Source organism: Oncorhynchus mykiss, chromosome 11 (genome assembly GCF_057628025.1).
Source record: "Oncorhynchus mykiss isolate SJ-2025 chromosome 11, ASM5762802v1, whole genome shotgun sequence".
In the NCBI taxonomy this organism is placed as follows: domain Eukaryota; kingdom Metazoa; phylum Chordata; class Actinopteri; order Salmoniformes; family Salmonidae; genus Oncorhynchus; species Oncorhynchus mykiss.
In genome coordinates this window covers 62,243,652-62,271,357 of record NC_143032.1, presented here as the reverse complement: position 1 = coordinate 62,271,357, position 27,706 = coordinate 62,243,652, and the positions used below count along the sequence as shown (strand labels likewise).

At 43.8% G+C, this 27,706-nt stretch overlaps 2 protein-coding genes across 5 annotated transcripts; one reads left to right on the top strand and one right to left on the bottom strand.

Annotated features, from left to right (window-relative positions):
* The first annotated feature begins 202 nt into the window (after positions 1–202).
* Positions 203–22,368, top strand: sart3 (spliceosome associated factor 3, U4/U6 recycling protein). Of its 4 annotated transcripts, none has more exons than XM_021621678.3 (19): positions 203–1,054; positions 1,650–1,776; positions 2,067–2,171; positions 2,266–2,450; positions 2,700–2,805; positions 10,656–10,780; positions 11,050–11,205; positions 11,802–11,940; positions 13,401–13,508; positions 13,646–13,723; positions 13,817–13,875; positions 14,011–14,120; positions 14,627–14,739; positions 14,880–14,956; positions 15,193–15,364; positions 15,796–16,268; positions 18,961–19,113; positions 19,756–19,946; positions 20,157–22,368. In XM_021621678.3, the coding sequence occupies exons 1-19, from the start codon at positions 869–871 to the stop codon at positions 20,344–20,346; spliced, it is 2,853 nt and encodes a 950-aa protein (XP_021477353.3). In that variant the 5' UTR covers positions 203–868; the 3' UTR covers positions 20,347–22,368. The 4 variants fall into 4 exon arrangements, with proteins under 4 accessions (XP_021477353.3, XP_021477350.3, XP_021477351.3 ...); XM_021621675.3 differs by having other exon boundaries at positions 235–1,054; positions 13,401–13,529; XM_021621676.3 differs by having other exon boundaries at positions 245–1,054; positions 15,181–15,364.
* A 22-nt stretch (positions 22,369–22,390) lies between these two features.
* Positions 22,391–25,465, bottom strand: LOC110536112 (FIC domain protein adenylyltransferase). The gene is made up of 3 exons (XM_021621679.3): positions 25,229–25,465; positions 24,555–24,901; positions 22,391–24,275 (listed from the first exon to the last, which is right to left on the bottom strand). The coding sequence occupies exons 2-3, from the start codon at positions 24,826–24,828 to the stop codon at positions 23,179–23,181; spliced, it is 1,371 nt and encodes a 456-aa protein (XP_021477354.1). The 5' UTR covers positions 24,829–24,901; positions 25,229–25,465; the 3' UTR covers positions 22,391–23,178.
* Between the last annotated feature and the right edge of the window lie 2,241 nt (positions 25,466–27,706).

Here is a 27,706-nt window from a genome sequence, read left to right as displayed (position 1 = left end):
CTGTAGTCTTTGATCAGATAGGGCCAAAGTACTGGAATAGTGTTTAGGTTTTAATGGGTGCAGGGTTAGTTTGTAGGATTTTTTTTTTTTTTTCATAGTGTTATTAATTCATACTTCATCTAGAGAATTGTAGGCTGTTATACAGCCAACACTGTAGGTGGCAGCATGCACCTATATTTGTTTGTGGACCGTCATAAAAACCAAAGAAGAAGCGTAATGGAATACGTCACAAACACATGACAGTTTCGACTTTTTTGGGGTTCGAGAAGAAAAGGCGGTTGTCTGCTGTTTCAAATATTTTTGGCAGTATGCTGTGGCCCCAAACAACAACTTTTTTGTGCATTCAAAATAACAAATTCTGATCAATTGCAACATGTCTATTAAGTCTCATCTGCACAATAATGTAACGTAGCATTTTGCCGCATTAGCATATAAACAGGAATCAATTACTTCTGACACGTATAGGAACAAATAGGTCTACATTTCCCACTTTGTTTTTTACTCACATATGTACGACGAAGTGCATAACAGTACAATAGGCTGCTTATGTGCTTCTCATCATTACACAGCATGCACAGGGACGTCGGCCATTAAAATAGACTCCTTTACAGGAGTCTCTCTTTAATTGCTGGGATATTCGGTATCCGCTCTTTTCAGGAGGAATCTTAGCAAATGCAATATATGGTGGTTATAGCTGTTATTGTCCAAGTAATATTAATACATAGTTATTTGGTTGTGTTCTTGCCATGTAGGTAACATATTACGTGACGTTTCGAATTTAGCATAGTAGAATCAGGGGGTGGGTTTGCCTGCCAGGCTCTACCTTGGACAGCGCTCACTGCTGTTACCAGGCAGACATAGTTCCAACATGGCAGCAACGGGGAACGCAGAAGAGACGCAGTTGCAAGAGATGGAGGAAGAGGCAGGGATGGAGAGAGAAATGGATTCAGATGAAGAGGAGGGTATGGGAATCGAAAATTCCGACGATGAAGAAGACGATTCGTCAGAAGATGATAAAGAGAATGAAGCCGAAATTCAGCGTTTGGAGGAGCAGGTACGTTAGCTAAGCTAACTGTTTGAGAAATGAATGGAAACCTAGCTAGCTATTTTAATCCACAGTTACAGCTAGCCATTTATAACGTTTGATGTCAACCAGCTAACAGCGTTGTTTGTTACATTGATTTAAAAGCAAACAACACATCACAAACAAGTTGGCTTGTTTGCAGACTTGCACCGCTTGTACTGCAAAGAAAGCTAGCTAGCTACTTAGCTAACGTTAGCTCGCATGCTAATAGTTTGCTAGCTATTAGCTGATGCCTCATTATGTAACTATCCAGTCAACTAGCATGTTACCCAGCCACAATTCTATAATACGTGTGAAAAGAATACCAGCCAACGTGCTTGCAGTTGTATTACAAACTGAACACGCGCCCTTTCGGCGGGCTGCAGTTGAGAAAGGTAGGTAGGTAGCCAGCCAGTCAGCAACAACATTTAACAGTCAAGCTATCTGGTTGATTTCACAAGCAATACTCATTACAGTATTTGGTTCACTTACATATTATATTTGTTTGCTAATCAAAAACATATGTAAACACACACACAAGGTTGTTGGTCTGACTCCTCTTCTATGCTTTCTCTGTGACTTTCAGCTGTCCATCAATGCTTTTGACTACAACTGTCATTTGGACCTCATAAAACTCCTGAGGCAGGAGGGGGAACTGCCTCCACTGCGTAAGGCAAGGCAGAAGATGAGTGAGCTCTTCCCACTGACTGAAGGTTGGTGTCTGATGGCCTCTGGAGATGCAGCAGACTTTATGCTTTGCCACTTTTATGATTGAGCTGATGTGCTTTGTGGTAGACTAGATTAAATATAATACTTGTTGCAACGTCTGCTGCTTCTTTTGTGATTAATTGGTGTGAAGAAGTCTTATGTATGATGATGATTCAGTAATTTGAAACAAGGTTTACTGTTTCATCATTACTGTGAAAAGTGATGGTTTCATTGATGTAAACATACTGAATGTTATTGTGAACTGTATACAAATCTGACTTGTCCTTTCTTGCAGAGATATGGCTGGACTGGCTCAAGGATGAGATCCGCCTAACCGAGGAGGAGCAGAACCGGGAGAAAGTCTACGAGCTCTTTGAGATGGCTGTGAAAGATTATATCTGTGAGTTCTGTCCCTACTTATTGGATTGTGTTACGATTATATGTAATGTGATGTTATTGTAAAGTAAACATTGAATTTCTTGTGTGGCCTTCAGGCCCTGAAATCTGGCTGGAGTATGCCCAGTACTCTATCGGGGGCATGGGACTGCCTGGTGGGATGGAGAAGGTGAGGTCCATCTTCGAGAGAGCCCTGACAGCCGTGGGGCTGCACATGACCAAGGGGGCGACTCTGTGGGAGGCCTACAGGGAGTTTGAGAACGTCATACTGGCAACTGTTCAGGTGAGCGCCCCTGAAGAATAATGATCTCTAGTAGCTGCAACATGCTGCTCATTCTTCTATATCTCTGCATGTCTATATTTCTTGGTGTTTTGTATAAGACCATCTGCTAAATTAATGATGGTAGATTTTCCTTATATTTTCAGTATTGGGCAGAAATGTTGAAAAAGCATGATTGAACGCAATCTGATATTACACAAACTAGGCTCTTTGCTGGATATTGTCTGTTTTCTCTCTCTTCTTTTTGTTCAGCCTCCTCCTGGCAGCGTCCCCACCTGCGAGCAGCAGGAGCTTCTGAACGCTCAGCTCGAACGCATCCACACTCTTTTCCGCCGCCAGCTGGCCATCCCCTTAATGGGTAAGGTTCTCCCTGCTCCATTCTGGAGGGGATGCTGTAGAGGGTAGGGGGGAGGGATTTGGTTGGATGGAACAACATGTCCTTGAGAGGCTATTATGGCACACTTGGGAGGTACCCATCGCAATGACCTTTTCAGGACCAAGTCGTGGAGAGCCAGTGCAATGTCAAATCAAATTTGATTGGTCACATGCTTCATAGACAACAGGTGTAAACTAACAGCGAAATGCTTACTATCAGCGAAATGCTTACTTACAGGTCCTTTTCCAACCATGCAGATTTTAAAGATAAGATCAACAATCTAAAAATGAAAACTCACACATTGAGTAACAATAACATGGCTATATATAGGGAGTAGAAAATAACATTGCTATATACAATGAGTACCAGTACCGAGTCGATGTGCAGAGGTATGAGGCAATTGAGGTAGCTATGTACTGTACATATAGGTAGGGGTAAAGTTACTAGCAGCAGCATATGTGGTGAGTGTAAAAGGTGTGTGTGGCGTCAGTATGCGTGTGCATTTTATGTGTGTGATTGTGTGGGCAGAGTCCAGTGTGGCAACAAAGGGTCAATGCAGGTATTCCGATTAGCTGTTTAGAAGTCACATGACTTGGGTTAGAAGCTGTCCAGGGTCCTGTTTGTTCCAGACTTGGTGCATTGGTATTGCTTGCCGTGCAATAGCAGAGAGAACAGTCTGTGGCTGGAGTCTTTGACCATTTTTGGGCCTTCCTCTGACACTGCCTGGTATAGAGGTCCTGGATGGCAGGGAGTTTGGCCCCAGTGATGTACTGGGCCGTACGCACTAACTTCTGTAGAGCCTTGCGGTCTGATGCCAAGCAGTTGCCATACCAAGTGGTGATGCAGCCGGTCAAAATGCTCTCGATGGTGCAGTTGTAGAACTTTTGAGGATCTGATGGCCCATGCCAAATCTTTTTAGCCACCAGTTTTCGTGCCCTCTTCATGACTGTGCTGGTCTGTTTGGATCACGATAGATCCTTAGTTATGTGGACACCGAGGAACTTGAAGCTATCAACCTACTCCACTACAGCCTCGTCGATGTAAATGGGGGTGTGCTCGGCCCTCTGTTTCCTGTAGTTCACAATCAGCTCCTTTGTCTCACTGACGTTGAGGGAGAGGTTATTGTCCTGGCACCAGACTGCCAGGTCTCTGACCTTCTCTCTATAGGGTGTCTCATTGTTGTCGGTGATCAGGCCCACTACTGTTGTGTCGTTGGCAAAATTAATGGTGGTGTTGGAGTCGGGCCCATCAGGAAGTCCAGGATCCAGTTGCAGAGGCAGGTGTTCAGTCCCAGGAACCTTAGCTTAGTGATAAGCATGGAGGGCACTATGGTGTTGAACGCTGAGCTGTAGTCAATGAACAGCATTCTCACGTGTTTCTTTTAGGGCTGACCCCATTTAGTTGACTGGTCGATTGTTTGTTCGATAGGTTATTGGTCTACCAATAATGTTTTATGGCACGTCTTGATTGATGCCTGTCTCAATGGACTAATCCATTGCGGAGGACGCGGATGACACCAGTATTACCAGTAGTACTTGTACCATTTAATTCCCATAATTTCTAATCTACAATGTTTGTTTGGTTACTGTAATTTATGTTAATGCATTCAAAATTTTAGTTGAAATCGTTCCTCAATGTAGCCTATTTGAAAAATCTTTATAGCACTCTCCTTTTCGGTAACCACTTGTCATGAAAGGGAAAAAATGTCATGCTCTGATACAGTAGAAACGTCATAAAATAGGCCTATCTGATTTACTTCTTATCCCTTCCTCAAATAGCCTACAGTTATGTCTGTCTGGAGTTTACTGGCACGGGAAACTCTTAGGGTCCAGAATATTTATACAATGTTGCAAGTTTGTTAGCACAAGCTTTTGGCTGGACCAAGTTGATAGTTGATGCAATGTTTGAAGTTCCTTGCAGACAGGCCATGCGTAGCCAATGTGCTTTATTTTTATCAGGATATTTTTTACCTGCAGGCTGCAATGTTTTTATTTGTTGCCTTTATGTAGGCTATTTTTACATAGTTGGCAATGGAAGTTCATTTTAGATTTGTGTAATTTTAATTTAGATATAATTGTATTAATTACATGAATGATTTTGAGATACGCCAACTTTATTATTAAAGAAATGAAACTTCCACGAAAATGTACATATGAAAATCATAACGGGCACGGAGATCGGTAGAAATGTTAATTTGGCACTCCAAATCAGTGGTGTTAAGGAAGTAAAAATACTTCTAAGTTCTACTTAAGTTGTATTTTTTTGTTATCTGTACTTTACTCTGCTATTTATATTTTTGAGAACTTTTACTTCAGTAAATTCCTAAAGAAAATAATGTACTTTTTACTCCATACAGTTTCCCTTGACACCCAAAAGCACTTGTTACATATCGAATGCCTAGCAGGACCATAGCAGTCCATGGAGAATAAGAGGACCTCCTCCCAGCTGCCCACTGCACTGAGGCTAACACTGTCACCACCGATAAATCCACGATAATCGGGAATTTCAATAAGCATTTCTCCATGCTTTCCTCCTGGCTACCCTAACCCCGGCAAACAGCTCCGCACCCCCCACAGCTACTTTCCCAAGCCTCCCCAGCTTCTACTTCACCCAAATCCAGATAGCAGATGTTCTGAAAGAGCTGCAAAACCTGGACCCGTACAAATCAGCTGGGCTAGACAATCTGGAGCCTCTTTCTAAAATTATCCGCCTCCATTGTTGCAACCCCTATTACCAGTCTGTTCAACGTGTCTTTCATATCGTCCAAGATCCCTAAAGATTGGAAAGCTGCCGCGGTCATCCCCCTCTTCAAAGGGGGTGACACTCTAGACCCAAATTGTTATAGACCTATATCCATCCTGCCCTGCCTCTAAAGTCTTCAAAAGCCAAGTTAATAAACAGATCACTGACAATTTCGAATCCCACCGTACCTTCTCCGCTGTGCAATCCCGTTTCCAAGCTGGTCACGGTGCACCTCAGCCACACTCAAGGTACTAAACGATATCATGACCGCCATCGATAAGAGACATTACTGTGCAGCTGTATTCATTGACCTGGCCAAGGCTTTCGACTCTGTCAATCACCGTATTCTCATCGGCAAACTCAACAGCCTTGGTTTCTCAAATGCCTCGCCTGGTTCTTCAACTACTTCTCTGATAGAGTTCAGTGGGTCAAATCGGAGGGCCTGTTGTCCGGACCTCTGGCAGTCTCTATGGGGGTACCACAGGGTTCAATTCTCGGGCCGACTCTTTTCTCTGTGTATATATCAACGATGTCGCTCTTGCTGCTGGTGATTCCCTGATCCACCTCTATGCAGACAACACCATTTGGTATACATCTGGCCCTTCTTGTACACCTTGTTAACTAACCTCCAAACGAGCTTCAATGCCATACAACTCTCCTTCTGTGCCCTTGAACTGCTCTTAAACGCTAGTAAAACCAAATGCATGCTTTTCAACCGTTTGCTGTCCGCACCTGCCCGCCCGACCAGCATCACTACTCTGAGCGGTTCTAACTTAGAGTATGTGGACAACTACAAATACCTAGGTGTCTGGCTAGACTGTAAACTCTCCTTCCAGACTCATATTAAACATCTCCAATCCAAAATTAAATCTAGAATCAGCTTCCTATTTCGCAACAAATCCTCGTTCACTCACGCCGCCAAACATACCCTAAAACTGACTATCCTACCGATCCTTGACTTCGGCAATGTCATTTACAAAATAGCTTCCAATACTCTACTCAGCAAACTGGATGCAGTGTATCACAATGCCATCCGTTTTGTTACCAAAGCCCCTTATACCACTCACCACTGCGTCCTGTATGCTCTAGTCGGCTGGCCCTCGCTACATATTCGTCGCCAGACCCACTGGCTCCAGGTCATCTATAAGTTGATGCTAGGTAAAGCTCCGCCTTATCTCAGCTCACTGGTCACGATAACAACACCCACCCGTTGCACGCGCTCCAGCAGGTATATCTCACTGGTCATCCCCAAAGCCAACACCTGCTTTGGCCGCCTTTCCTTCCAGTTCTCTGCTGCCAATGACTGAAACAAATTGCAAAAATCGCTGAAGGTGGAGACTTAGTGAGGGAAATATAACTTCAAACATCAGCTATCTGAGCAGCGAACCGATCACTGCAGCTGTACATAGCCCATCTGTAAATAGCCCAACCAATCTACCTACCTACCTCATTCCCATATTGTTTTATTTACCTTTCTGCTTTTTTGCACACCAGTATTTCTACTTGCACATCATCATCTGCTCATCTATTACTCCAGTGTTAATTTGCTAAATTGTAATTACTTCGCTACTGTGGCATATTTATTGCCTTACCTCCTCACGCCATTTGCACACACTGTATATCGACTTTCTTTCCTATTGTGTTATTGACTGTATGCTTGTTTATTCCATGTGTAACTCTGTTGTTTGTGTCACACTGCTTTGCTTTATCTTGGCCAGGTCGCAGTTGTAAATGAACCTTTTCTCAACTAGCTTACCTGGTTAAATAAAGGTGAAATAAAATAAAATACAAAGGACAAGAAAATGGTCCAATTCACACACTTATCAAGAGAACTTCCCTGGTCATCCCTACTACCTGATCAGGTGGATTCACTAAACACAAATGCTCCGTTTGTAAATTATGTTGGAGTGTGCCACAAGCTATCCATAATTTAAAAAAAAGAAGGAAGACGGTGCTGTCTGGCTTGCATAATATAAGGGTTTTGATACTTACAGTGCCTTTGGAATGTATTCAGACCCCTTGACTTTTTCCACATTTTGTTACATTACAGCCTTATTCTGAAAGGGATTAAATAAAAACATTTCCTCAGCAATCTACTCAAAATACCCCATACTCACAATACCCCTTATTTACATAACTATTCAGACCCTTTGCTATGAGACATGAAATTGCGCTCAGGTGCATCTTGTTTCCATTGATCATCCTTGAAATGTTTCTACAACTTGATTGGAGTCCATCTGTGGTATATTCAATTGATTGGGCATAATTTGGAAAGGCACACACCTGTCTATATAAGGTCCCACAGTTGACAGTATATGTCAGAGCAAAAACCAAGCCATGAGGTCGAAATAATTCCCCGTGGAGCTCAGAGACAGGATTGTGTCGAGGCACAGATCTGGGGAAGGGTACCAAAACATTTCTTCAGTATTGAAGGTCCCCAAGAACACAGTTGCCTCCATCATTCTTAAATTGAATAAGTTTGGAACCACCAAGACTCTTCCTAGAGCTGGCCGCCTGGCCAAACTGAACAGTTGGGGGAGAAGGGCCTTGGTCAGGGAGGTGACCAAGAACCCAATGGTCACTCTGACAGAGCTCTACAATTCCTCTCTGGAGATAGGAGAAACTTCCAGAAGGACAACCATCTCTGCAGCACTCCACCAATCAGGCCTTTATGGTAGCGTGTCCAGACGGAAGCCACTCCTCAGTAAAAGGAACATGACAGCCCGCTTAGAGTTTGCCAAAAGGCACTTAAAGACTCTCAGACCATGAGATTCTCTGGTCTGATAAAACCAAGGTTGAACTCTTTGGCCTGAATGCCAAGCGCCACGTCTGGAGGAAACCTGGCACAATCCCACGGGGAAGCATGGTGGTGGCAGCATCATGCTGTGGGAATGTTTTTCAGGGACTGGGAGACTAGTCAGGATCGAGGGAAAGATGAACGGTGCAAAGTACTGAGAGATCCTTGATGAAAACCTATTCCAGGGCGCTCAGGACCTGACTGGGGCGAAGGTTCACCTTCCAACAGGACAACAACCCTAAGCACATAGCCAAGACAACACCGCAGTGGCTTCGAGGCAAGTCTCTGAATGTTCTTGGGTGGCCCAGCCAGAGCCTGGACTTGAACTTGATCAAACATCTCTGGAGAGACCTGAAAATAGCTGTGCAGCAACATTCCCCATCCAACCTGACAGAGCTTGAGAGGATCTGCAGAGAAGAATGGGAGAAACTCCCCAAATACAGGTGTGCCAAGCTTGTACCCAAGAAGACTCGAGGCTGCAAAAGGTGCTTCTACAAGGTACTGAGTAAAGGGTCTGAATACTTATGTAAATTTAATTTAAAAAATGTATAAATTAGCTGAAAATTATTAACCTGATTTTGCTTTGTCATTATGGGGTATTGTGTGTAGATTGATGAGTTGCAAAAAAACTATTTAATCCATTTTAGAACAAGGCTGTAACGTAACAAAATGTGGAAAAAGTCGAGGGGTCTGAATACTTTCCAAAGGCACTGTAAGTACATTTTAGCACTTACATTTACTTTTGATACTTAAGTGTATTTAAAACCAATTACTTTTAGACTTTTAATCAAGTAGTATTTTACTGTGACTTTTACTTGAGTCATTTTCTATTAAGTTATCTTTACTTTTCCTCAAGTTTGACAATTGAGTACTTTTCCCACCACTGCTCCAAATTGAAAAGGTTGCCAACGCCTGGTGTAGCCAGGCAATTTCAGGAGCATAATGGCACAATCTGCGAAGGCCAGCAGCAGTGGGAGGAGGTGGTTCGTCCACAGGTTTTTTTCTTCTGGTTAGGCTATCTTGATCTCTGGCTCCCTCTTGAGTCATTTGTGTGAATTTATTAATCACATTGTACTTAAAGCTTCAGACAAGATGATTTTATTTAAACACATAGGGTGTGTCTATATATGGGAAAACATTTTTAGTCGGGACAACCCTAGTTCCTTTTGTCCAATTGGGAAAGGACAGTGTGGCGTGCAATAGGGATTATGTCATCTGTTGGAGTGGTATGCAAATTGGAGTAGGTCTGGGATGATTGTGTTGATGCTCTGAGTACGCGTCCTGGTAATCCGTCTGGCCTTGAATGTTAACCTGTTTTAAAGGTCTTACTCACATTGGCCACGGAGCGCTTTGAGGCAGTGTTGCTTGCCTCGAAGCGAGCATGGAAGGCATTTAGCTCATCTGGTAGGCTTGTGTCCCTGGGCAGCTCATAGCTGGGTTTCCCTTTGTAAACCGTGATAGTTTGCAAGCCCTGCCACATCCAATGAGCATCAGAGCTGGTGTAGTAGGATTAGATGTTAGTCCTGTATTTATGCTTTGCTTGTTTGATGGTTCATCGGAGGGCGTAGAGGGATTTCTTATAAGCGTCTGGGTTAGTGTCCCGCTCCTTGAAAGCGGCAGCTCTAGCCTTAAGCTCAGTTGTCCCCCCCAGTTGCACAGGCGACATGCTGGTAGAAAATAGGTAAAATTGATTTGTTTTCCTGCATTAAAGTCACCAGCCACTAGGAGAGTTGCTTTCTCTTACTATGTTGCCTTTCAAAGACTCAATAGCGGTTTACAGAGAAAGCACTCATTCTCACCAGGCCCAGTAATGTGGTCCCTGACCAGCCTTTCATCCAAGCGCAGGACTCGCCAAGAGATAGCCAGATGGTCTGGCATTGTCTGCTGCCTTTTTTCAGGTCTGGCTGAAAGGCCACCGGAGGCATTTCTGGAATGGCTAAACCCATCTCTCGCTTCTATGACCTGTGCCAACCATGGTGCCAACGCTCAGTGTATAATCCCTCCTTATCTACAGCCTGTCAGTCACTGTTTTCTACCTCCACAAGATAATGGCACATAGAAAAAGAAAACAGGCTGAAGCATTTACATGGCTGTGTGTTATTGCTAAAAGGAGGGGACACTTAAAATGTCAAAAGCCAATATCCTTCTGAATGAGATTTTAACCTTTTGGTGTTCCTCCCTTTTAATTTACTGTAATAAATGCACAGGATGCTTTTTTATATAATCACCTTCATTTTAAGCCACACTTAGAATGTGAAAAATGTTTCTCCTAATGATAACTGCTGTTTTACAGACATGGAAGGAACATATGCAGAGTATGAGGAGTGGTCTGACCAGGGGGTGTCTGATACAGTCTCCCAGAAGTACAAGAGGGCCCTGCAACAGATGGAGAAGAGCAAGCCTTATGAGGAGACTTTGGTGCTTACCTAGATTGTATTCTACCCTGGTCATTTTGTACCATGTTGTTTGTTTTGGAAGAATTTTCAATGGATTTGAAGCATTCAATTCTGATTGCACTGCCTAGAAAGTAGCAGTAGATTAGTAGGAAAGTTTTGTCATTTTAAGCATTATGTGCTTAAGCAAATTGATTGCTTTTTCCTACGTGTACCTCTGAAATCATTGCGAGTCTGTATGCTAGACATGGTCATCTGCTCAATGCCTTTAACATGCCAACGTTTGTGTTTCAGATGGCAGCCGAGCCACCCAAGCTAGCAGAATATCAGACCTATATTGACTATGAGCAAAAGGAGGGTGACCCGGCACGGATCCAGATCATCTTTGAGCGGGCACTGGCAGAGAACTGCCTGGTACCAGACATGTGGGCCAAGTACACCAAGTACCTGGTGAGTGTCAACCCCCCCTCCACTGCACAGGGTGACGTGCTGCACTGGGCTCATTTTAATTACTCGCAGCCAGCCGTCTCTCGCTCTCTCCTGCAGCTCCTGAAATTTATTCATGGCCTTTTAATTGCTTTAATGGGATGGTAATAAGATGCTGAGATCGCAACCTTAAACACGGACAACATCCAGTAATTCATCAGAGCCTGGCCGTTTCACCAGTTTGGTGAAGAAACAAAAGTTTAATCTTGTTGTTCCAAACCTGTGATCCATTAGGCTCTTTTTAAAAGCCACGTTTTGGCCTTCTGCATATACTAAAGGAAATGATTAAATTGATGGAGATGCGATTTAACTGCATTATTTGCTTCCACACATGAATCAAATTATGACTTTGCCCAATGGTGTTGGGCAGTATAATATTCCTTGTGCAGCGTTATGATGGGAATTGAACGCTATCCTACAGGTTCACCTTTCTAGCAATGAAGTAATTTATCACGCAGGTAGAAATGACTGTAGATTCACCGTTTTTGAGTACCTTGTCAATGTGGGTTGTGATTGATTGTTGGATTGTTTTATTATCAAGTCTTTTGCTGTTGCCTCAGGATCGTCAACTAAAAATCAAAGACCTGGTCCTGTCCTCTCACGACCGTGCGGTCAGGAACTGCCCCTGGACCATGGGCCTGTGGAAGAACTACCTGCTTGCCCTGGAGAGGCATGGGGCTGACCACCACACTATCTCAGGTAAGCACTGGACCACAGGTGAGTTATGGAGGTAGCACTCATATGTGTCATGTATGGTGTGGACGTAAACAAGGAGATTTTAAACAAGAATGAAATGTACAGTATATCACAAAAGTGAGTACACCCCTCACATTTTTGCAAATCATTTTTGTAAATATTTGAGTATATCTTTTCATGTGACAACACTGAAGAAATGACACTTTGCTACAATGTAAAGTAGTGAGTGTACAGCTTGTATAACAGTGTAAATTTGCTGTCCCCTCAAAATAACAACACACAGCCATTAATGTCTAAACCGCTGGCAGCACTCACCAGAGCTTCACAGGTTGCCACTGAAGTCCTCTTCCACTCCTCCATGACGACATCACAGAGCTGGTGGATGTTAGAGACCATGCACTCCTCCACCTTCCGTTTGAGGATGCCCCACAGATGCTCAATAGGGTTTAGGTCTGGAGACATGCTTGGCCAGTCCATCACCCTCAGCTTCTTTAGCATGGCAGTGGTTGTCTTGGAGGTGTGTTTGGGGTCGTTATCATGTTGGAATACTGCCCTGCGGCCCAGTCTCCAAAGGGAGGGGATCTCATGCTCTGCTTCAGTATGTCACAGTACATGTTGGCATTCATGGTTCCCTCAATGAACTGTAGCTCCCCAGTGCCGGCAGCACTCATGCAGCCCCAGACCATGACACTCCCACCACCATGCTTGACTGTAGGCAAGACACACGTGTCTTTGTACTCCTCACCTGGTTGCCGCCACACACGCTTGACACCATCTGAACCAAATACGTTTATCTTGGTCTCATCAGAACACAGGACATGGATCCAGTAAAAACCAGTTAAACCGCTGTATGGTCTTGGCCACCGTGCTGCAGCTCAGTTTCAGGGTCTTGGCAATCTTCTTATAGCCCAGGCCATCTTTATGTAGATCAACAATTCTTTTTTTCAGTGAGTTCTTTACCATGAGGTGTCATGTTGAACTTCCAGTGACCAGTCAGTATGAGGGAGTGTGAGAGCGATGACACCAAATTTAACACACCTGCTCCCCATTCACACCTGAGACCTTGTAACACTAACGAGTCACATGACACCAGGGAGGGAAAATGGCTAATTGGGCCCAATTTGGACATTTTCACTTAGGGGTGTACTCACTTTTGTTGCCAGCGGTTTAGACATTAATGGCTGTGTGTTGAGTTATTTTGAGGGGAAAGCTAATTTACACTGTTATACAAGCTGTACACTCACTACTTTACATTGTAGCAAAGTGTAATTTTTTCAGTGTTGTCACATGAAAAGATATACTCAAATATTTACAAAAATGTGAGGGGTGTACTCACTTTTGTGATATACTGTATGTTTCAATGAAAAGGGGTGAACTTGGTTAAAGATGTTGTATTGCCCCTATTATTGGTACTGGGACTGGGGAATCATGAAAGACCATCTATTTTTTTTACCCCTCCACAGACGTTTTTGAAAAGGCCCTGAATGCCGGATTCATACAAGCTACAGATTATGTTAATATCTGGGAAGCGTACCTCGATTACCTGAGGCGGCGTGTCGATTTCAGCAAAGGTGAAAGCACCTTAACATTGGGTAATGCAAAGTAACATAAGTAATAAGATCATATTTGTGGTGTGGAGAAAGTCAAATGTATGGATGAATGTATGGATGAATGACGTCCTCTATTGATAATGGTGTTTATTTTCCAGAGTCGAGCAGAGAGCTGGAGGAGCTGCGGGCAGCCTTCACCCGTTCTCTAGACTATATGAAACAGGACGTGGAAGAGAGTAAGTGGACCTGCGACCTGTGTACAGTACTCTTCATCTTGGTCCTTGTGTGTTTGTGTTGGAGACTCACTACGGTGTATTACTCCTGTCTAGGATTTAGTGAAAGTGGAGACCCTTCCTGTACCATCATGCAGGTCTGGGCAAAGATAGAGGTAAGGGTGACGATCATGACAAACTTGACTTGTTCACTTGCTTCTTTCATTGCAGATACAAGTCAGTGCAAAAATTGCATCTATACAATTTAAAATGTGATTGTATACCATTTTCTCCCTCCTCTCTCTGACCAGGCCCTGCATTGTAAGAACATTCAGAAAGCTAGAGAACTGTGGGACAGCATCATGACAAAAGGGAATGCCAAATTCGCCAACATGTGGCTGGAGTACTATAACCTGGAGAGGTCAGTGAGGCCACTATAACCTGGAGAGGTCAGTGAGGCCACTATAACCTGGAGAGGTCAGTGAGGCCACTATAACCTGGAGAGGTCAGTGAGGCCACTATAACCTGGAGAGGTCAGTGAGGCCACTATAACCTGGAGAGGTCAGTGAGGCCACTATAACCTGGAGAGGTCAGTGAGGCCACTATAACCTGGAGAGGTCAGTGAGGCCACTATAACCTGGAGAGGTCAGTGAGGCCACTATAACCTGGAGAGGCCAGTGAGGCCACTATAACCTGGAGAGGCCACTATAACCTGGAGAGGTCAGTGAGGCCACTATAACCTGGTGAGGCCACTATAACCTGGAGAGGTCAGTGAGGCCACTATAACCTGGTGAGGCCACTATAACCTGGAGAGGTCAGTGAGGCCACTATTTAGTGGTCACCTGTGAACTGTTGATTTGATGGCTCGAGAGATATGTATCTATGACAAATCTGATGGTGGTTGTGATATGGTTTGACTCTTTGCAGGTCGTACGGAGATGCTCTTCACTGCAGAAAAGCCCTCCACAGGGCCGTCCAGTGTACCTCCGACTACCCTGAGCATGTGTGTGAGGTCCTGCTCACCTTTGAGAGGGTTGAGGGTGAGTCTTTTTTTTTGGATAGAAAAGCCATGAATAAGTGGACAGGTGTCAGTTGGGGATATTGATTGGCTGATTTGTAGAAAACAACACTGAATTGAGAGTAAAGTGAGTTTCAGTGCAGTTTGTTGTGTCGCCACCAGGGTCTCTGGAGGACTGGGATGCAGCGGTGCAGAAGACTGAGACGAGGCTGAACAGAGTCAACGAGCAGAGGGCCAAGGTAAGCTGACCCCGCAACACTCACAACACTGCTGCTAGTTAGGCCTGTGAACATAGAACGTTGATTATACTGGGCAGGGGAGGATGGAATGGGATTTTATTGTTTTTTTTACATTGGAGAGCAACAGTTGTAGATTTTTTTATGACAGAATTGAAAGGAAAAAACACAGCTTTGCTTGTGCAGCTGTCTGTTTCTGTGCTGTCTTGTTCATAACTTCATCCCAGTCCCTCTCTCAGGTGGCAGAGAAAGAGGCTCATCTGGTCCGACAGGAGGAGGAGAAGACTGAACAGCGGCGGAGGGCCAAGGCAGACAAGAAGAACCAAAAGAAGGGACAGAAAGGCAGCGGGCCTGGGGAGAAGCGGAAGGCAGAGGATGAGGATAACGAGAATGAGTGGGGGGAGGAATCGGGTAAGGAGAGACATCAGGAATCGGGTAAGGAGAGACATCAGGAATCGGGTAAGGGGAGACATCAGGAATCGGGTAAGGGGAGACATCAGGAATCGGGTAAGGGGAGACATCAGGAATCGGGTAAGGGGAGATGACATGACGATCCTACAATTTTTTTCCCCTTTAATAATTTTTTACATAGGAATGTTATTGCCTGGTCTCCACTTATGCTAACAAAATGGCAAGTATAAAAGTCATCCTGTGTGTTTGCTAAAGCTTTGTGTCACCTCTGTGCAACAGTAAGTAAGTAGCCTTGAGCCAGAACAGGCTCCTGCCCTATGAGCTATCTCCTGATTTTGTAGTGTGAGGCAGCTTTATGTACAAGTACACCCCCTGGACAGGACACCAGTCTATCGCAGGGCCTTACACTCAATTTATCTTTTGTGCAACAGAGCAACCTCCAAAGAGGCACCGAGGGGAGGGCAACCAGGGCAGCTTCAGGGGAGGAGGTGCTGAGGAGTACATGGAGACAGAGAGTGGACTGTTTGGGAGGAGAGCCCCCCCTTGCCGCAGACAGGAACCCCCTGGTGCTAAGAGGGGCCAACAGATGGCACCAGCCACCGTACGGAAGACCCAGGAAGACAACCCCGAACAACGCAAGGATGACTGCAGTGTGTTTATCAGCAACCTGGCCTTCAGCATGGAGGATCCAGAGAAGAGACTGAAGGAGTTGTTTGAGCCCTGTGGTCCTGTCCAGTCGGTGCGCCCCGTCTATGCTGCCAAGGGCTTCAGAGGGTACTGCTACGTACAGTTTGAGGGCAAGACGTCCGTGCCCGAGGCCCTGAAGATGGACCGGCGTGAGGTCGATGGCAGGCCAATGTTCGTATCGCCTTGTGTGGATAAAAACAAGAACCCTGATTTTAAGGTGAGACCAATCTACACTGAACAAAAAATATAAACGCAACATGTAAAGTGTTGATTCCATGTTTCATGAGCTGAAATAAGATCCTAGAAATGTTCCATACACATGCTTATTTCTCTAAAATGTTGTGCACAAATTAGTTCAGATAATCCATCCACCTGACAGGTGTGGCATAGCAAGAAGCTGATTAAACAGGTGCACCTTGTTCCACTCTAAAATGTGCAGTTTTGTCACACAACACAGTACCATAGATATCTCAAGTTTTGAGGGAGCGTGCAGTCAGCATGCCAAATGCAGGAATGTCCAAAAGCTGTTGCTAGATAATTTAATGTTCATTTTTCTTCCTTAAGCCACCTCCAACATTTTAGAGAATTTGGCAGTACGTCCAACCGGCCTCATAACCGCAGACCATGTGTATGGCGTCGTGTGAGCGAGCTGTTTGCTGATGTCAACGTTGTGAACAGAGTGCTTCATGGTGGGTTTATGATATGGGCAGGCATAAGCTATGGACAACGAAAGCAATTTAAGTTTATTGATGGCAGTTTGAATGCACAGAGATACTGTGTGAAGATCCTGAGGCCCATTGTCGTGCCATTCATCTGCCATCACCTCATGTTTCAGCATGATAATGCACGGACCCATGTCGCAAGGATCTGTACATAATTCCTGGAATCTGAAAATGTCCCAGGTCTTCATGGCCTGCATACTCACCAAGCATGTTTGGGATGCTCTGGATCGACGTGTATGACAGCATGTTCCAGTTCCTGACAATATCCAGCAACTTCGCACAGCCATTGAAGAGGAGTGGGACAACATTCCACAGGCCACAATCAACAGCCTGATCAACTCTTTGCAAAGGAGATGTTGCCCTGCATGAGGCAAAAGGCTTTCGACTCTGTCAATCACCACATCCTCATCGGCAGACTCGACAGCCTTGGTTTCTCAAATGATTGCCTCGCCTGGTTCACCAACTACTTCTTTGATAGAGTTCAGTGTGTCAAATCGGAGGGTCTGCTGTCCGGACCTCTGGCAGTCTCTATGGGGGTGCCACAGGGTTCAATTCTTGGACCGACTCTCTTCTCTGTATACATCAATGAGGTCGCTCTTGCTGCTGGTGAGTCTCTGATCCACCTCTACGCAGACGACACCATTCTGTATACTTCTGGCCCTTCTTTGGATACTGTGTTAACAACCCTCCAGGCAAGCTTCAATGCCATACAACTCTCCTTCCGTGGCCTCCAATTGCTCTTAAATACAAGTAAAACTACATGCATGCTCTTCAACCGATCGCTACCTGTACCTACCCGCCTGTCCAACATTACTACTCTGGACGGCTCCGACTTAGAATACGTGGACAACTACAAATACTTAGGTGTCTGGTTAGACTGTAAACTCTCCTTCCAGACCCATATCAAACATCTCCAATCCAAAGTTAAATCTAGAATTGGCTTCCTATTTCGCAACAAAGCATCCTTCACTCATGCAGCCAAACATACCCTTGTAAAACTGACCATCCTACCAATCCTCGACTTTGGCGATGTCATTTACAAAATAGCCTCCAATACCCTACTCAACAAATTGGATGCAGTCTATCACAGTGCAATCCGTTTTGTCACCAAAGCCCCATATACTACCCACCATTGCGACCTGTACGCTTTCGTTGGCTGGCCCTCGCTTCATACTCGTCGCCAAACCCACTGGCTCCATGTCATCTACAAGACCCTGCTAGGTAAAGTCCCCCCTTATCTCAGCTCGCTGGTCACCATTGCATCTCCCACCTGTAGCACACGCTCCAGCAGGTATATCTCTCTAGTCACCCCCAAAACCAATTCTTTCTTTGGCCGCCTCTCCTTCCAGTCCTCTGCTGCCAATGACTGGAACGAACTACAAAAATCTCTGAAACTGGAAACACTTATCTCCCTCACTAGCTTTAAGCACCAACTGTCAGAGCAGCTCACAGATTACTGCACCTGTACATAGCCCACCTATAATTTAGCCCAAAGAACTACCTCTTTCCTTACTGTATTTAATTAATTAATTTATTTTGCTCCTTTGCACCCCCATTATTTTTAGTTCTACTTTGCACATTCTCCCATTGCAAATCTACCATTCCAGTGTTTTACTTGCTATATTGTATCTACTTTGCCACCAAGGCCTTTTTGCCTTTACCTTTTTGCCTTTACCTTATCTCACCTCATTTGCTCACATCGTATATAGACTTGTTTATACTGTATTATTGACTGTATGTTTGTTTTACTCCATGTGTAACTCTGTGTCGTTGTATGTGTCGAACTGCTTTGCTTTATCTTGGCCAGGTCGCAATTGTAAATGAGAACTTGTTCTCAACTTGCCTACCTGGTTAAATAAAGGTGAAATAAAATAAAAGGTGGTCATCCAGATACTGACTGGTTTTCTGATCTACGCCCCTAACTTTTTTTTAAAGGTATCTGTGACCAACATATGCATATCTGTATTCCCAGTCATGTGAAATCAATAGATTAGGGCATAATGAATTTATTTCAATTGACTGATTTCCTTATATGAACTGTGACTCAGTAAAACCTTTGAAATTGTTGGCTGTTGCGTTTTTTTATATTTTTGTTCAGTATGTTTGTTTTGATTTAGGGGTGGATGAATGGATTGGTGGTTTCACCATATAGATAGTGAGTTACTCTTTTCATGTCTCTTCCTCTAGGTGTTTAAGTACAACACAAACCTAGAGAAACACAAGATCTTTATCTCGGGCCTGCCCTTTTCCTGCACCAAGGAGCAGCTGGAGGAGCTGTGCAAGGATCAAGGCACCATCAAAGACATCCGCCTGGTCACCAACCGCTCAGGCAAACCCAAGGTTAGGAGGCATAACTCTGGGAGGTTGGTCTGTACAGGGCTGGGAGGTTGGTCTGTACAGGGCTGGGAGGTTGGTCTGTACAGGGCTGGGCGGTTGGTCTGTACAGGGCTGGGCGGTTGGTCTGTACAGGGCTGGGCGGTTGGTCTGTACAGGGCTGGGCGGTTGGTCTGTACAGGGCTGGGCGGTTGGTCTGTACAGGGCTGGGCGGTTGGTCTGTACAGGGCTGGCCGGTTGGTCTGTACAGGGCTGGCCGGTTGGTCTGTACAGGGCTGGGAGGTTGGTCTGTACAGGGCTGGGCGGTTGGTCTGTACAGGGCTGGGCGGTTGGTCTGTACAGGGCTGGGCGGTTGGTCTGTACAGGGCTGGCCGGTTGGTCTGTACAGGGCTGGCCGGTTGGTCTGTACAGGGCTGGGAGGCTAAGTATTTTTCTCCATCCAGATGTTAGGTTTAGAGTATTAATTTGCTCTTGAGCTCTCCAGTTGAGTAATAAGTTAGTAACTTATATTTGTTATGTGTAATCTTTGTAAAAATCCAAACGGATCATTTGAATCATACATGTAGAAGCTCCATTGACTTATACGTAAAATGGATAGCGCTCATGTGAGTTGCTGCTATAATGTGCTGCTGTGGCGTGTCTCTGCAGGGTCTGGCGTACGTGGAGTTTGAAGATGAGGCTCAGGCCTCTCAGGCCGTGCTGAAGTTGGATGGCACGGTACTACAGGAACACACACTCTCTGTTGCCATTAGCAACCCACCTCGCAGAAATGCAGCCGACAAGCCTGACTTCAGCAGGCCCATGGGAGCCATGATGCCCCGGGCTATGGTCTATGGATCGTAAGTTTCCAACACTAGTAATAATACTCTTCTAACAAGGAAAGATGTTAGTTACCCTGATGAAAGTACTCATTACAAATATCCGATTAGCTATGTTTCTCCAACTCATTAAACATAAGCTGCCTTTTAAATCGGGCTATTCTCACATGTTCACAGAAAAAATATATACATGTGAATGAGAGCTTTGATTCCATTGGTTTTCCTTTTCAGGAGGGGAAAAGGGCGAACCCAACTCTCACTAATCCCTCGTTCCCTACATCGGCAGACTGGATCAGAAAGTAAAGCAGAAAATGGGACTGCACCTAAACCCACAGGGGGTGCATCCGGAGACGCTGGGTTTGAAGCACAGGCCAAGCCCATGTCCAATTCAGACTTTGCCAAAATGCTTCTCAGAAAGTGAAAATTATGGAAAAACGAAAGTAAATCAAATGACTGCCTTTTGTATGGAAAGCCTTCTTGGGTCCTTGAGAAGAAATGGCAGATCTTGTGCTGTTTGACTCCCCTTTAATCACTCCCATGGCCTCATACTCCTTGTCACTTTTTGTGAGAAAGCCTTAATCTCCCTGGCTCCTTCGACTGGCCCCAAACTCCATATTACCATCGTTTTGAACAATGATTGATTGATATTCCTTTTGAACAATGATTGATTCATATTCCTTTTGAAAAAGTGTGAGTGACCAATTTCGGCTTGCTTTTTTTTAGATTGGAAAAGGTGTTTTTATAGAAGACATAACGTGTAAATATTTTTTTTCTGAATTGAGAAAAGGGTTCTGAGTTTAGTATTTTTTTTTGTTAACTGCTAAAACAACCCAGCTTGTGAATTATGTTTCTTGTTGTTTTTAAAAAAGTATATGCAAGAGCTTGACATTTGAGATGTGTTATAGATTATGTATTACAACAATGAAAATAATTTCCCCCTATTTGTGTTTAAGTTTCACACATTTTGAATATATTTTTTGTGTATCTAGAGTGATATTCTATCAAATCCTGGTGTAATTTCATGTTTATCTGAGCTATGCGCCATTCAAGCAGGCAGAAATACAGCCGGTATGATGCATTTTGCGTCAGATGCACAAAAGCAATAACATTTAGAATGGGTGAATCTTTCCTCTAAGGTATCTTCAATGTCAACATGCCACTAAAATCTTTTGCGTCCCTTACAGGGCAGCTAACATGCAACGATATTTGTTCCCAAACAGTGAAAGACTAATGCTTCGCTTTACAGAATATTACCTTAAACGGCAGTTGTACAAATAATTTATTTGCAGATGTACTAATTCCTTACCTGTTCTGTGCTCACATTTACAATGTAGTTTTCAAAAGTCTCTGTTCATAGGAAACAAAAAAGGAAAGGCATGTATCATCTATAGCTGTTAAAATCCTTTATCCTTCATCTATAGCTGTTAAAAGGTTTATTGCTGGCACTATAATTTAACAGGTAGCATGTCATTAACCCAGCGCCCCATTTTGTTTGCTTATCATGTTTAGGCTGTCTTACCTGAAATGATTGGAGGACATTTTTGTTGTACATTGTATGTCATATTTTCCTTAGATTGTTTCCAATTTACTTCCAGGTAAGTTAGTTTATTAAATACCTTAACCATCTGTGGAAGTCTTGAGATGGGTAGGGAATGGAGAACTGACAGTTTGGAAAATCTGTCATCCTAGTATTGTAATGAGTACTGTCCACAAGTGAATCAACTGTTGTTGGAAGAAAAATCTATGCAGCTGTTTGATTGCAAGAGCCCTCCATCAAATCTGCCCTACAATATATGTTCAGTATGTGATAACATCATGGGAATGCAGGTTTATACTTAATTCAGAACTGTCTCCTTTTCCTTTCAAATCAATCCTGTTTGGATGAGTGGGGAACGTCAAATGTGTGTTCAGACTCCGTGGTTGACCATAGTTTTGTAATACATTTGTTATATCTATCAATGTTCTATCACCACAGTGGCCTAATCCAGGGTTTCCCAAACTTCATCCTACCCCCCCGGTGCACATTTGTTTTCTCTCTAGCACTACACAGAAGATTCAATAACCAACTCAAGCTTTGAATCAGCTGTATAGTGCTAGGGGGAAAAAACAAAATGTGCACCCAGGGGGGCCCCAGGACCGGGTTTGGGAAACCCTGGCCTAATCTAGTTAGAGACTACAAATGTTTGATCTTTAGAAGTCGCTTTCTGTTTCGTCCAATACAAAAATATGGGGGGTGTGGTCATTTTAAAATGTTGTCATGGTGTTTATTTTATTAGAACAAATGTAAACTAGTGGGTTTTAACTAAATTATCAATGCAACTTTCTGAGATTGTACGTTGTCTTTTTCTGTGATTTTATTTACTACTTATTTGGATGTTGTAAAATTGCCATCTTGTGGTTTGTTGCTGTTTTGGCCTAAAGTTTATTAAAACAATTCAAATAATGTTTGAGGTTTTTACACTAAGTCACATTCAACAGATAATACGTTTATTTTGTAGTAAATCAACTCAAATACATGAAAGACTGTATGACCCAGTTGGATAAGCTACATTACAACACCCAACAGGTGATCTACTGCGCACGGCCAATCTTTAGATGTTTCTCCCCCATGGATAAGACGGACCAATAATCAGAATCACAACTCAGACAGGTACACATACTGTATTACCCAATTTGTAACACCTTCAGTTATGAGTTTACTCAAAACTACTGATAATAGATGGGTGAAATGCAGTTTAGGCCTAAATGTCCTTTAGAAACGGCACTAAAAACAATAAGTAGCATGGCCAAGAGTATAAAACAGCCCCATTTGAGTCAACAAATTCATGACCCTTTATGATAACACATTTTCAGCTGTAGATTGTTTTTCTAAATCACAACTCAGCATAATTAGTTCAAACACCTGCACCACAGGAGGTAGGTGGCACCTTGATTGGGGAGGACGGGCTCATGATAATGGATGGAGTGGAATGGTATCAAACACATGGTTTGATGCTATTATTATGAGCTGTCCCTCCCCTCAGCAGCCTCCACTAACCTGCACCTCTACCAGGTATGAGGAAATCTTAAACCATGAGAATATTTGTTTTATGTAAAGATGCACATTTCTACTGGGAAATTGCAAGGTCATGCTATCATTTTGACACAGGGCTGCTATTAGTAATATGTATATCAACTGACATATCTTTACACTTAAAGCAGGATTAACCCCAAATTAATTAATGAATTAAATCCAAACAGTCATGTGCCCAGCTCACTCCCGTCCCCTCTCACTGTTGTGGACAGGTATGGTTTGTTTGCAGTTTGGACAGGCTTGGTGGTGGCTGGTGCCAGGCAGCCCCACAGGGTGCTCAGTGGTGGCGATCAGCAGGGTATCCAGGGTGATCTCTGTGCATTTGGCTATGAAGCGGATGAAGGGGCGGACGTCACCTTCGTTGGCTGTGTCCAGAACGGCGTAGTACTCGGACCTTTGCTCTTTGCGGATGGTGATGGGTGGGTAGCGTGCCTGCATGAGCACCAGGTTCATTAGCAGCCGTGATGTGCGTCCGTTCCCATCCACAAAGGGGTGCACGTACACCAGCTTATAGTGGGCGAGTGCTGCATACTCCACGGGATGCAGCTGCAGGGCCTCCTCTGAGTTGAGCCACTGCACCAGGTCCTGCATGTGGCGCTCCAGGTCCTGTGGGTGGGGTGGGATGTGGTGGCCTACAAACACCTGGCTGGTACGCAGCCGCCCACCCTCCACAGGGTCTGCATAGCCCAGCACGCGCCGGTGGATCTCCAGGATGTCATTGACGGTGATGGCCCCAGCTCGGGACAGCAGCGTGGTGTTTATGTACTTCATGGCCGCGTCCACACCAATGACCTCGTTCTGCTCCTGCAGGCTCTTGCCGGGCACGGCATAGCGAGTCTCAATTATATGGCGGATCTCAGACAGAGTGAGTGTGTTGCCTTCTATGGCCACTGTGTGGTAGATGTGGTGGTAGTACGTTTCCTCCATGACACGTCTAAGAGCAGAGTTACCCTTGGGGATGGACATCAGCCTGCGTACTTTGCTGTCGATAACCCCAAAGTGGCGTTGGTCGATCTCCTCCACCAGGGGGAGTGTGCGGTCACGGCTCACCAGGGCCCTCTCGTTGCATGGTGAGATGGCCAGGGCCTTGGTATACAGATGGTCCGCCTGGACAACGTCCTTCTCTTCCAGAATGGTCCCCAGCTCCGTCAGAGCTTCCACAAAGTCTGGGTTCATGTTGAGTGCATGCACCAACAGCTTGTGGGCCTTCTCTCTCTTCCCCTGCTTCTTCATCTCTACAGCCTGTTGCAGCGCTGCCTTGGCCTCCAGCTGGGTCTCTGCAATCAGCACACACCAAATACATTGCATAACTAGGCTGTGCTGTCCAATACATGTATTAACCCAATCAAAAAGGTGATTTCATATTTGTACTTGTAAATATGACTCATGAACCCAAGAGTATGGAGGGTATTATCCTCCCACCCTTAACACACTCTGGAAATGAATTCTCTCTATTAACTGAACGCTGTATTTTCATTTTGAACAGTGCTCTACCACCGACAGTTGATTTAGAGTCTTACAACCAGAAGTATATATTTCATGAGAACTTCGCTTACCTATACTGGGCTTGGCCCTAAGGGGCAGGAGGTCTAGGGCTGTAAAGGGGACAGTGAGGCTGGTGGACTGGACAGTGGGGCGATGAGTTTTACCCCATAGCTGGCAGTGCAACTGAGCAATCCCCTTTAGAGTGATACAGCATTGGTCCTCCACCCCCACCATTGGCATCAACAGCGCCACCAGAGAGCCCAGGAACAGGCAGAGCAGCGGTCCCCATCCGCCAAGGAGATGGCCACTTGTGTAACGCCACCACACCGTTAATGAAGCCATCATCACTGATGATAGTATCCTCCATTCTCAAGTGACACGTCCCCCATCTATTCGAGTTAGGCTAGCCGAGGAACAGCTGTGTAGGAGAGAGGCAGAATCAGAGGCAGTTTTCACACAGAATTTATGGTCGTTTCATTTTGACAGCTGGCAGTTTTGTACATGTCAAACTAAAAACTGCGGAGGCAGTCTTTAGCTAACGTAGAGCTTAAGTGTTAAATTGAGTAACTAAATAACCCATACAAAACTAGTAAGCCTAATTAGCTATATGGCTAAATATAATCACCCAATACACAGGATACATAGCTAGCTACTGGCAGTATTTTCGACAAGCCAGGCACGTACTGCAAAAATGGCACTGACAGCTGCTAGCTAGCTAGCAAAGCATCTTCACCAGCGTACTCACCTCATTACACCATTATTGACTAGAAATCAAACAAGCTACGTGAAAATGTTAAATAAAAGTATCAGTCTCTAAGTAACCACTATCGTTTGTAGACTAAAGATACATTAAGTAGCTAAAGCGCTGCTTAGCTAGCTATGAACCTCTTGTAAATACACATCATCAACTTCCTGGGAAAACAAGCCGGTATATGTGCTGGAATATGATTGGTCACAACAAGATTGTTCGTTGCTGTTCATTGGCTCAGATCTCTACAAAGCGTGCTTTTATTCAGCAAAACAAACACCGGTTCGTAGCCCTTATTGATTGGATGTTGGATACAAATTGTGCTCTCTATGCCTGATGAAAATGTAGGCCTATTATCTATTAACTGGAGTTAACAGTATATAATGTAATAACTGTCATTATGACAATATAATTTGGTTAGTAAATCGTTATGCATTGATTAAATAGGTCGACCTGTATTGTATAAGTAGCAACCTAGCCTAGACTGCAGCTTATGTTGACAGTCAGCACTGAATAACTAACTTGGTGATCATGCAACACTTCTAACACTACTCCTAAATTGCAAATTGGCCTATAGATATTCCCATTTTCTTTTACCATGACAGTACCATGAGTCAGTGCTGGGAAGCATCTGGGAAGCACCAGTTTAAGCAGGTGGGTAATTTAACTAAATGAGTCCCTTTTGGGTAGTGTAACTTGGTGATAAAAAAAAAACCTGTTTTATTTCACCAGATTTTTATATTCTGTCATGAGCACATGCTCAATTTATTTAAAAAAAACATGTTTTCTTATCTCAAGAGGTTAAATAAAGACATGACTTAGTACCAAATCAGTCATGAATCCACTTGTGACAGGGGAAGCTTGTTACATGGAGGGGCAATTGAATGCAAGCTTCACCCCAGAAATGTTTAGCATTAAAACATTTCTAGTCTGTCTATCTATGCGTAACAGGGTTAACGTTTTTTTTTTTTTAAGGAATAGTTTCACCATATTAAAATGAGAGTTAATTTCACGTAACAGGGTTGACATTAAAATGAGTCCCAGATTTTTTATTTTTTATTTTTTTTACCTTAAAGTGAAACACTAATCACATTAAATAAATAATACTTTTCAGCTATGACTTTGTCAAAGCAACAAAATAACTAGGGCTGTGGAGAAGTGGTGAAAACTTGGAGAAATGTTTGTGTTAAGTGAATTCAAATCTTCCTAGAAGTCACAGAGAGTACACAGAGGGACATGTCAAAATGCTGAGTTTATTTAATTTTCCTAGGGCACTTCATTTAATATAACAGGCTTTTCAAATGTAATATTGCTGCACAATTTCTCCTTAAAGGGACTCATTTCGTGGAACGACCCAATATCAACACTCAGAGGAGACAACTACTAGCAAAGAAATCCTTGCCCCCAGAACACTGGATAATTAGTTTCCATGATCTCTTGATTAATTATAGATCCAGCAGCTATTACAGAGAATTAAAACACATCAGTATATTCTGTCCCCTGGCATCCTGCAAGCTTTGAGATCAACTGTGACAAGGCACAATTGTGTTATGAGCTGGACAGTTCACTCTAACTTTCATTCAAACATATCCCACTGAACAGATAGATACAGTGCCTTAAGAAAGTATTGACTTACTATTTTGTTGTGTTACAGCTTGAAATCAAAATGGATTAAATATATTTTATTTCTCGCCCATCTACACACAATACCACATGACAGAGTGAAAACATGTTTTTGTCAAATTTGTGCAAATGTTTTGAAAATGAGATACAGAAATATCTCACAACGCTGAGTCAATACATGTTAGAATCACCTTTGGCAGTGATTACAGCTGTGGGTCTTTCGGGTAGGTCTCTAAGAGCTTTGCTCACCTGGATTGTACAATATTTGCCCATTATTATTTTAAAAATTCTTCAAGCTCTGTCAAATTGGTTGTTGATCATTGATAGACAACCATTTTCAAGTCTTGCTATAGAATTTTAAATAGATTTAAGTCCAAACTGTAACTCGGCCACTCAGGAACATTCACTATCTTCTTGATAAGCAACTCCAGTGTAGATTTGGCTATGTATTTTAGGTTATTGTCCTGCTGAAAGGTGAATTCATCTCCCAGTGTGCCAGGTTGGTGGGTGTAGCTGGTGTAGAAAGTCAGGCGCAGGAGAGCAGAGATGAGTGAAACAACGCACTTTACTCAACAGCACAAAGTAAACAATTTACAAAGTGCAAAAAGAACGGTTGCTACAAAACAAGGGTGATAAACAGCACCCGGTACAAACAAGCCGGAACATTCTGACCTGAACAAAATAACAATCACACACAAAGACATGGGAGAAACAGAGAGTTAAATACATTACCAATAATTGGGAAATGAAAACCAGGTGTGTGGAAAAACGAGACAAAACAAATGGAAAATGAAAAATGGATCGGCGATGGCTAGAAGAGCGGTGACGTCGATCGCCGAACACCACCCGAAC

Excerpts from the sequence above, each read along its gene's own strand:
- sart3 (XM_021621674.3), top strand. The coding sequence starts at position 869 with ATGGCAGCAACGGGGAACGCAGAAGAGACGCAGTTGCAAGAGATGGAG. Across the intron at positions 14,957-15,180 it reads TCAACGAGCAGAGGGCCAAG|TCCCTCTCTCAGGTGGCAGA; the intron begins GTAAGCTGACCC and ends ACTTCATCCCAG. Across the intron at positions 19,947-20,156 it reads CGGGCTATGGTCTATGGATC|GAGGGGAAAAGGGCGAACCC; the intron begins GTAAGTTTCCAA and ends TTTCCTTTTCAG.
- LOC110536112 (XM_021621679.3), bottom strand. The coding sequence starts at position 24,828 with ATGATGGCTTCATTAACGGTGTGGTGGCGTTACACAAGTGGCCATCTC. Across the intron at positions 24,276-24,554 it reads TAGGGCCAAGCCCAGTATAG|AGACCCAGCTGGAGGCCAAG; the intron begins GTAAGCGAAGTT and ends TGCTGATTGCAG.